A 10,081-nucleotide genomic window follows, 5' to 3' on the forward strand; every position below is an offset into this window, starting at 1 on the left:
TTTCGGGAACTAAAATATTTTTATTATACATATTTTCACATATACAGAAAAATACAGAACAATGAAATATTTATGATATATGTTTACGTAGATTTACCAAATCATTAACATTTTAGTATATTTATGTTTTTGAAGTTTTGTAAACTACAGCTATTAGAACATTATGGTCCTTAATAATTTAGAATGAATCTCTTAAAAGATTATTTCTACATACAAAATAAACAAGATTTCTGAAATATTATCTAATATCAAATTAGTATTATCTAATACCAGACCATGTTCAGATATCACTAGTTACCTTCAAACTGGAAAAATTTGTTTCAACCAGGGTTCTTTTGGTGGTTGACTCTTTCAAGATTCCTTTAATCTCCCCTGCCACCTTTTTTCCCACCTTTGACTTGGAGAAATCAAGACAATAGTCCTGTAAGCTAAAAGAGTACAACTTCTACTGTTATGTGGCATCCATTACTTTGTTACACTAGTTGCTGAATTTCCTGTGACTTGGAAGTTACATCTAAAGCTTGTTGCTTGTTTCAATTCAGATTAGAGGTTCCCCCTCTTACACTCCCCTCCCAAAGAAAAACCTTCATAGATGATGCTGGACCTTTAATTTTGTGTTACAAAATTAAAATTACAAAAATCTGGTTGTTCTACTGTAAATGATGGTAAGATTGATTACTGGGTTTGGGCTCTGGAGTCGTTTGCTTATTTGTTTTTAAAGCAGAGTATATTAACTAGAATAACATGAGGTTTTTGTGAAAATGCTTCTATAACTAATGCTTGCCTTTATGGAGTGCTCTTTATATTCCTCAGAGCAATTAGTAGAAAGCCTTTAATGAATATTTGTTGGTTTTGTATTGAAGTTTTATGTACTTCTTTCTTTTAGATTTATTATCCTTTTCCTGGGTGAAAAGATAAGACAATTCCTTTCTTTTAATTATAGGTTTTTGGCTACTGATGTTACAGACAGTACAATATTGGAGCATAGAGTTGAAGAAAAGACTCAAACCAGGTAGGTAGATAATAAAAGTCTAAAGAAACAATAAAATTACCATTTATTTTTATAAAAGACATTATTGATATTATTGACAAAATTGGAATATGAACTGTAGAGTACTGTTCAAAATTGTTTTCTGAATTTGATAATTGTATTGTGATTTTATAAGATAATATTTTGACATATTTATGGTGAAGGGACATGGTGTATGCAGCCTACTTCTGAATAGTTCAGAAAAAAATGATACATAATTTGACAGAGAATTTGATAAGTCATGCATAAGTAGGAACTCTTATATTGCCAGTAGAAGTATAAATTGATCCAAGCTTTCTGGAAAGCATCATGGCAATTTGTATGAAGTTTTTTTGTTGTTGTTGTTGTTTTGTTTTTGACACGGAGTCTCCTGTCACCTAGGCTGGAGTGCAGTAATGTGATCTTGGCTCACTGCAACTTCTGCCTCCTGGGTTAAAGGATTCTCATGCCTCAGTTCCCCAAGTAGCTGGGACTACAGGTTTGCACCACCATGCCTGGCTAATGTTTTGTAATTTTAGTAGAGACTTGGTTTCACCATGTTGGCCAGGCTGGTCTCGAACTCCCTACCTCAGGTGATCCACCTGCCTTGGCCTCCCAAAGTGCTGGGATTACAGGTGTGAGCCACCACACCTGGCCGTGTATCAAGTTTTAAAATAGCTTATCCCATCAATCTTACTTTTTTTCCTAGAGTAATTGTAGGAAGGTTACAAAAATATATATGTATGTATAAGAATATTATAGCAGAATATTTTACGGTTTGGAAATTGGCAACAACCTGGTATCTAACAATCTGAAACTGATTATATATAATTAACTACTGTGCAAGCAATATAAATGTAAATCTGTTTTTATTGACACAATGTCTATAATATATTTTTGTTAAAGTAGGCTACTAGGCAAGCAAAATAGTATTAACCTGTTTTTCAGAAAAGCTGTATGTACACAGACACATAAGTGTACGTGTGTTTGATTAATACACAGTATTTAGTTAGATATAATGTGTGTGTATAGACATATACATATATATGTGTGTATGTGCGTAGACATTTGGAAAGATGACATTAATGTTGCTGGTGATTATTATTATTATTTTTTTGAGACGGAGTCTTGCTCTGTCGCCCAGGCTGGAGTGCAGTGTCACGATCTTGGCTCACTGCAAGCTCTGCCTCCCAGGTTCACGCCATTCTTCTGCCTCAGCCTCCCGAATAGCTGGTACTACAGACGCCCAGCTAAGTTTTTGTATTTTTAGTAGAGATGGGATTTCACCATGTTAGCCAGGTTGGTCTTGATCTCCCGACCTTATGATCGGCCCGCCTCGACTTCCCAAATTGCTGGAGTTACAGGCGTGAGCCACCGTGCCTGGCCAGTGATTATTTTTGAATAGTAAGTTCATAAGTTATTTTTATACTGTTTTGTATTATCTGACTTTTAAGACTTTTTTATGTTTTATGTCGCTTTTCTCCTTAAATTTTGTAAGATAAAACTTATTAAGGTCATGTGTTTTTATTTTACATCTGTACAACAACTACTGGTGTATAATAAAGGGCTGTATTTGCTGATACCTCTGTACTCTACTGGGGAGGATTTCTTAGTAGTGTTTATGAGGCTAAGTTCACTGACTCTGAGACTTACGGGTCAACTGCTTTCATTCTATTATGTGGTCTGTATCTGTTTGGTTAATTCTCTCTTAGTTGTCTTACTAATGTGATGCTGCTCACCCAGCTTAGCTGAAGGACATTATCATTTTTGAAGTATCAGAGGACGTGCTCTAATTTTATATTTTCTTTTTCTTTAACAGGTTTGTATTTAATTAGTTAAAAATATGGATCCCGAAACAAGAGGACAAGAGATTATCAAAGTGACACCTCTTCAACAAATGCTTGCCTCATGTACTGGAGCTATACTGACGTCACTAATAGGTAAAATTATGTTACTGATGTAGATTATGTAACTTTGAATGAATCAGTGCTTCCATTTGAGTTTTAGTATCAGTGTTTCAATGTAGGTTATTTCTATTTTCCGTAAGTGTTAGCTGGCTGAGAAATAAAGAGAAAGCATACAAAGAGGAATTTTACAGCTGGGCCTCCAGGGGTGACATCACATATCGGTGGACCGTGGTGCCCACCTGAGCCACAAAACCAGCAAGTTTTATTAAGGATTTCAAAAGGGGAGGGGGTGCAAGAACAGGGAGTAGGTCACAAGATCACATACTTCAAAGGCAAAAAGGAGAACAATCACATGCTTTTGAGGAAACAGGACAAGGGCAAAATCACAAACTCCTGAGAAGGGTCCAGCAAAGATCACAAGGCAAAGGGCAAAAGCAGAATTACTGATAAGGGTCTATGTTCAGCGGTGCACATATTGTCTTGATAAACATCTTAAATAGCAGAAAACAGGGTTTGAGATTAGAGAACCAGTCTGACCTCAAATTTACCAGGGTGGAGTGTCCCAATCCTAGTAAGCCTGAGGGTACTGCAGGAGACCAGGGTGTATTTCAGTCCTTATCTCAACCACATAAGACAGACACTCCCACAGCGGCCGTTTATAGACCTCCCCCCAGGAATGCATTCCTTCCCCAGGGTGTTAATTATTAATATTCCTTGCTAGGAAAAGAATTTACTGATGTCTTCCCTACTTGCACATCCATTTATAGGCTGTCTGCAAGAAGAAAAATATAGCTCTATTTTGCCCAACCCTGCAGGCAGTCAGACCTTATGCTTGTCTTCCCTTGTTCCCTAAAATCACTGTTACTCTGTTCTTTTTCAAGGTGCACTGATTTCATGTTGTTCAAGCACACATGTTTTACAATCAATTTGTACAGTTAACATAATTATCGTAGTGACCCTGAGGTGACGTACATCCTCAGCTTATGAAAATAACAGGATTAAGAGATTAAGAAAGGCATAAGAAATTATGAAAGTATTATTTGGGAACTGGTAAATGCCCATGAAATCTTCAGAATTTATGTTCCTCTGCCATGGCTCCAGCCAGGCCATCCGTTCGGGGTCCCTGACTTCCCACAACACATACTATCATTTATGATCCATGAATGTTTCATCATATTATTATATGAAAACAACCCTAGACAGAGATTCAAGAGACTTGAATTTTTAGTCCTTGCTTTGCCATTCTCAAGGTGAAATCTAACTTTTATTTGAACTTCATTATTTCATCTGTAAATTAGGGACTTATACTGGGATTTCTTTTGGGTCCCTATCAACATTAAACTTTTCTGATTCTCCCTTTTTATAATAGAAAACAAGAAGATGGAATAAAATATTAGCATAATGAATATATAGAATTTTAGCAATTTATGTTAACAACAATTACAAATAATCTTTACTTTGCACTAACGGAATTTCTTAAATTTCTCTGGATCACAGTTTTCTGTTTCTTACAGTCAGCTTCTTGTAGATGTAGCCAAATGACGTAGTTAGGTGATAGTTTAGCATTTTAATGATTTTTAAGTTGGGTAGTTTATACAAATAACAAATGATTAGAACAAATAAATTAATTGCTTATGATGTATTTTCAGGTCAGAATTTGAGTTATAAAGGTCATAGAGATCATCTAATATGATTATTGTCATTCTCAAGATGAGGAAAACTTTTCTTAGAACCATTATTTGGCATTTGTTTCTACTTGGATAAAATATAGCATGCATATTAAAACTATTTTCCTTTGCTGTGCTATGCCCAAATGGAATAACATAATTTAGTGCTAAAGATGTTTTATGGCCAGTTTACTTAAATTTTTATTATCTGTACCACTTATTTGATACAGGTAAATTTGACAGATTAGGAAGACTAATATCATTTGACTGTTGATTACTTATACAAAGTTATTCTCAAAGACTTTTGGAACTTTTACTTCTATTAGAAAGCATATTTTCTTATAAATACCAACTTTATTGCTAATGGAATGATAGTTGTAGGAATATTACAAGTAGCAGTTAGTACTCATGAGAGAAGTAGTCTGTCTTTCACTGATTAGCAAAATTAAAGGGCAAAAAAATTAGAATGTTACATTCAAGACTACTTTAAGATAAATAAGCTCACCCACTATATAGCCATGAGGAAAAGTATGAATCAATGTATTTTGTGTTCTTTGTAAAACATCTATCCAATTTACAGATACCACTTGCTAATTGAAACTTATATATCTTCAATAGTGACACCCCTGGATGTTGTTAAAATTAGACTCCAAGCCCAAAACAACCCACTCCCCAAAGGTACGTGTACTAATTACCCTGAAAATGTTATGTTTGATTTTTAAATGTTCCTGTGTTTATTTTTGTTTGCATAATATTCATTTGCTAATTTATTAAAATAGATGCCTCTTACCCTCATGAAAAACATTTTTGTTTTCACCATTTAGTTGTACGTGATGAGTTGTAGGCAAAAAATAAATATATAACATTTGTATGGACCTACTAAGTAAAGCAAAGGATGGTTATGTATTTGTAGATGTGCCTCAGAGGTAAGAACAGAATTATATTTGTGAGGGACCTTAGAATCTAGCTTACTCCCATGTCCAAAAGNATAAGACAGACACTCCCACAGCGGCCGTTTATAGACCTCCCCCCAGGAATGCATTCCTTCCCCAGGGTGTTAATTATTAATATTCCTTGCTAGGAAAAGAATTTACTGATGTCTTCCCTACTTGCACATCCATTTATAGGCTGTCTGCAAGAAGAAAATATAGCTCTATTTTGCCCAACCCTGCAGGCAGTCAGACCTTATGCTTGTCTTCCCTTGTTCCCTAAAATCACTGTTACTCTGTTCTTTTCAAGGTGCACTGATTTCATGTTGTTCAAGCACACATGTTTTACAATCAATTTGTACAGTTAACATAATTATCGTAGTGACCCTGAGGTGACGTACATCCTCAGCTTATGAAAATAACAGGATTAAGAGATTAAGAAAGGCATAAGAAATTATGAAAGTATTATTTGGGAACTGGTAAATGCCCATGAAATCTTCAGAATTTATGTTCCTCTGCCATGGCTCCAGCCAGGCCATCCGTTCGGGGTCCCTGACTTCCCACAACACATACTATCATTTATGATCCATGAATGTTTCATCATATTATTATATGAAAACAACCCTAGACAGAGATTCAAGAGACTTGAATTTTAGTCCTTGCTTTGCCATTCTCAAGGTGAAATCTAACTTTTATTTGAACTTCATTATTTCATCTGTAAATTAGGGACTTATACTGGGATTTCTTTTGGGTCCCTATCAACATTAAACTTTTCTGATTCTCCCTTTTATAATAGAAAACAAGAAGATGGAATAAAATATTAGCATAATGAATATATAGAATTTTAGCAATTTATGTTAACAACAATTACAAATAATCTTTACTTTGCACTAACGGAATTTCTTAAATTTCTCTGGATCACAGTTTTCTGTTTCTTACAGTCAGCTTCTTGTAGATGTAGCCAAATGACGTAGTTAGGTGATAGTTTAGCATTTTAATGATTTTAAGTTGGGTAGTTTATACAAATAACAAATGATTAGAACAAATAAATTAATTGCTTATGATGTATTTTCAGGTCAGAATTTGAGTTATAAAGGTCATAGAGATCATCTAATATGATTATTGTCATTCTCAAGATGAGGAAAACTTTTCTTAGAACCATTATTTGGCATTTGTTTCTACTTGGATAAAATATAGCATGCATATTAAAACTATTTTCCTTTGCTGTGCTATGCCCAAATGGAATAACATAATTTAGTGCTAAAGATGTTTTATGGCCAGTTTACTTAAATTTTATTATCTGTACCACTTATTTGATACAGGTAAATTTGACAGATTAGGAAGACTAATATCATTTGACTGTTGATTACTTATACAAAGTTATTCTCAAAGACTTTTGGAACTTTTACTTCTATTAGAAAGCATATTTTCTTATAAATACCAACTTTATTGCTAATGGAATGATAGTTGTAGGAATATTACAAGTAGCAGTTAGTACTCATGAGAGAAGTAGTCTGTCTTTCACTGATTAGCAAAATTAAAGGGCAAAAAAATTAGAATGTTACATTCAAGACTACTTTAAGATAAATAAGCTCACCCACTATATAGCCATGAGGAAAAGTATGAATCAATGTATTTTGTGTTCTTTGTAAAACATCTATCCAATTTACAGATACCACTTGCTAATTGAAACTTATATATCTTCAATAGTGACACCCCTGGATGTTGTTAAAATTAGACTCCAAGCCCAAAACAACCCACTCCCCAAAGGTACGTGTACTAATTACCCTGAAAATGTTATGTTTGATTTTAAATGTTCCTGTGTTTATTTTGTTTGCATAATATTCATTTGCTAATTTATTAAAATAGATGCCTCTTACCCTCATGAAAACATTTTGTTTTCACCATTTAGTTGTACGTGATGAGTTGTAGGCAAAAAATAAATATATAACATTTGTATGGACCTACTAAGTAAAGCAAAGGATGGTTATGTATTTGTAGATGTGCCTCAGAGGTAAGAACAGAATTATATTTGTGAGGGACCTTAGAATCTAGCTTACTCCCATGTCCAAAAGTTGTGCCCATGTTAGAGCATTCATGACCATCATACAACTATTGCTTGAATATAGTGATTGGAAATGTATTATTTTATCAGATAGCTTGGTTAATTGCTGGATAGTAGTTTATGTAGAATTTGAGACAAATAATGATGTGTTTTTGTAAGATAGGCAAGATTAGCAATTCCTTAGTATTTTATAGGTTTATAAAGGTAATAGCATTGCAACCACATTTTAAGTGGCAGAAAACACACTGTTTGGACTGTGAGAAAATTGGCTCAGATATAAAGCCACTGTGTTGAATACAGAACAGTGAGAGGGAATGAACAACCCTGATATTTTAGATGAATGAAAGAGTAGATTGTAGGAAGAGGCTAACTAAAAAGGTAATTTCCTATACGTTAAAACCATGAGAGCAGAAGGCAACACTCAGACTTAAGTATTACAAAATTCACAGCTTCATATTTTTATATACTGTTGGGCAGAGAAGACAATTTTGGCAACAGTTTAGTCCAGTAGGTGGGAAGAAGTTGGTATTAGAGAAAGTTGTTACATTAGGTCGAATGTGACAAATGGCTAGACTGAGCAGTACAGATACAGAAAGAGAGACAAAGCGTGGCATTATGTACATTGAGAATGATATTTTTTAAAAAATTCTATTTTTGTCTGAATTTCCCTTGTATACCACAGATTTTTCTTCTGGACAAATAGAGAAGATTTGTGTCCATGTTCTCTTCTCTAAATGGGTTTTCCTCTTTTATCTTCTTTCTTCATTTCCTCAGATAACTTAAAAACTTAAAAGAAGTTATTTGTGTACTTTTTTTTTTTGAGAGTGGGTCTTAGTCTGTCACCCGACCCAGGCTGGAGTGCAGTAGTGTAATCATAGCTCACTGCAACCTTGAACTCCTAGGCTCAGGTAATCTTCCCACTTCAGTCTCCTGAGTAACTGGGACTACAGGCATGTGCCACCACACCCATCTATTTTTTTAAAAATTTTTTTAGAGTTGGAGGCTCACTGTGTAGCCCAGGCTGAAATCAAACTCCTGGCCTCAAGCGGTCCCCTGACCTTGGCCTCCCAAAGTGCTGGGATTACAGCCGTGAGCCACTGTGCCCAGCCATTTTCTTACTACAGTTCTGAAAACATAAAGTACTAATTTGCAGTTACTTTTAACAACTCTGAGTTTAGAATGCATTGCAGTAGCATTAAGCAAATCAAATTAATTATGTCTGTTTCATCCTAAAAAGTAGAGATGGTTATTTATCTTTTCAAGATTCTTTCTCTTTTCATAATTTTCTAGTTTCCTCATTGTGATGTCAATTTGTTCATCTGTAAAAATAATAAAGGTTATGTGAGGTAATTGTTGGCTGTTGGAATCTTCTTTGCTAGGAAAATGTTTTGTATATAGTAATGGACTCATGGATCATCTATGTGTCTGTGAAGAGGGAGGCAACAAACTGTGGTATAAGAAGCCAGGAAATTTCCAGGGAACATTGGTAAGGTGATTATATTATTTAGAATCACAGTATATTTTCTATTTAATCTTATATGTGAAAGATTTTTCTAATTGCAAAAGAGTGAAGAATCATATTAAACTGAGAACAGGGAACTACTTCTTTGCTTTTTAACCCTTTGTTAACCTTTTCATAGGTTCATGGTTTTGTGTAAAAAAGGGGAGGTAACTTTTAAAAAACTAACCATTTTATTTTGAAATAATATAAAATTAAAATATATATACAGACAGATTTCATGTACCCTTTTCTTAGTTTCCCCCAGTGGTACCATCTTACAAAACTAATACAGTGTCACCACGAGGATTTTGACATTGATTGATACAATTTAAATAAAGAATAACTTCATCATTACAAGGATTCTTCCTGTTTCCTTTTTTAGAGCCACACCCATTTCCCTTGTTTTCTCACCAACTCCTTAAGTCCTCGCAACCTCTAATCTGTTCTTCATTTATGTAATTTTGTCATTTCAAGAATGTTATATAAATGGAATCATATATGACCTTTTGGGGTTGGCATTTTTTACATAGCATAATTACCTGGTGATTCATCCAGTTTGTTGCATGTGTCAATCATCTGTTCCTTTTTATTGCTCATGATATAGATTATTTCATAGTGCAGATATAATACAGTTTGTTTTCAGAGTTTTTTTCCAGATTTTGGCTATTTTGAATAAAGCTGCTACAAACATTCACTTACTCTGGGAAAAATGCGTTAGGGAATACAGTTGCTGAGTCATGTGGTAGTTACATGTTTAGAGTTTAAGCAAATCCTAACCTGTTTTCTAGACTGGTTCTACCATTTTACATTTTTCATTAGCACTGTGTGACTGATCCAGTTTCTCCGCATCTTCACTAGTGTTTTGGTGTTATCACTACTTTTATTTTACCAATTATGATAGCTGTGTAGAGATATCTCGTTGTGGTTTAAATTTGCATTTCCCTAGTGGCTAATGATGGTGAACATCTTTTTTTTTTTTTTTTTTTTTTTTTTTTTTTTTTTT

The 10,081-nt window shown here is 34.2% G+C and overlaps 1 protein-coding gene across 2 annotated transcripts in view; it reads left to right on the top strand.

Annotated features, from left to right (window-relative positions):
- Positions 1–10,081, top strand: part of SLC25A40 (solute carrier family 25 member 40) — a 60,025-nt gene that overhangs the window by 27,932 nt on the left and 22,012 nt on the right. For both annotated transcript variants that reach the window (XM_017851648.1, XM_017851639.1), the window contains exons 2-5: positions 944–1,012; positions 2,829–2,949; positions 5,202–5,261; positions 8,957–9,063. In XM_017851648.1, the coding sequence (XP_017707137.1) occupies positions 2,853–2,949; positions 5,202–5,261; positions 8,957–9,063 (264 nt within the window). In that variant the 5' untranslated portion in view covers positions 944–1,012; positions 2,829–2,852. The remainder of the gene's footprint in view (positions 1–943; positions 1,013–2,828; positions 2,950–5,201; positions 5,262–8,956; positions 9,064–10,081) is intronic.

The sequence above is a fragment of the Rhinopithecus bieti genome, unplaced genomic scaffold (genome assembly GCF_001698545.2).
Source record: "Rhinopithecus bieti isolate Rb0 unplaced genomic scaffold, ASM169854v2 scaffold_1558, whole genome shotgun sequence".
Taxonomy (NCBI): Eukaryota; Metazoa; Chordata; class Mammalia; order Primates; family Cercopithecidae; genus Rhinopithecus; species Rhinopithecus bieti.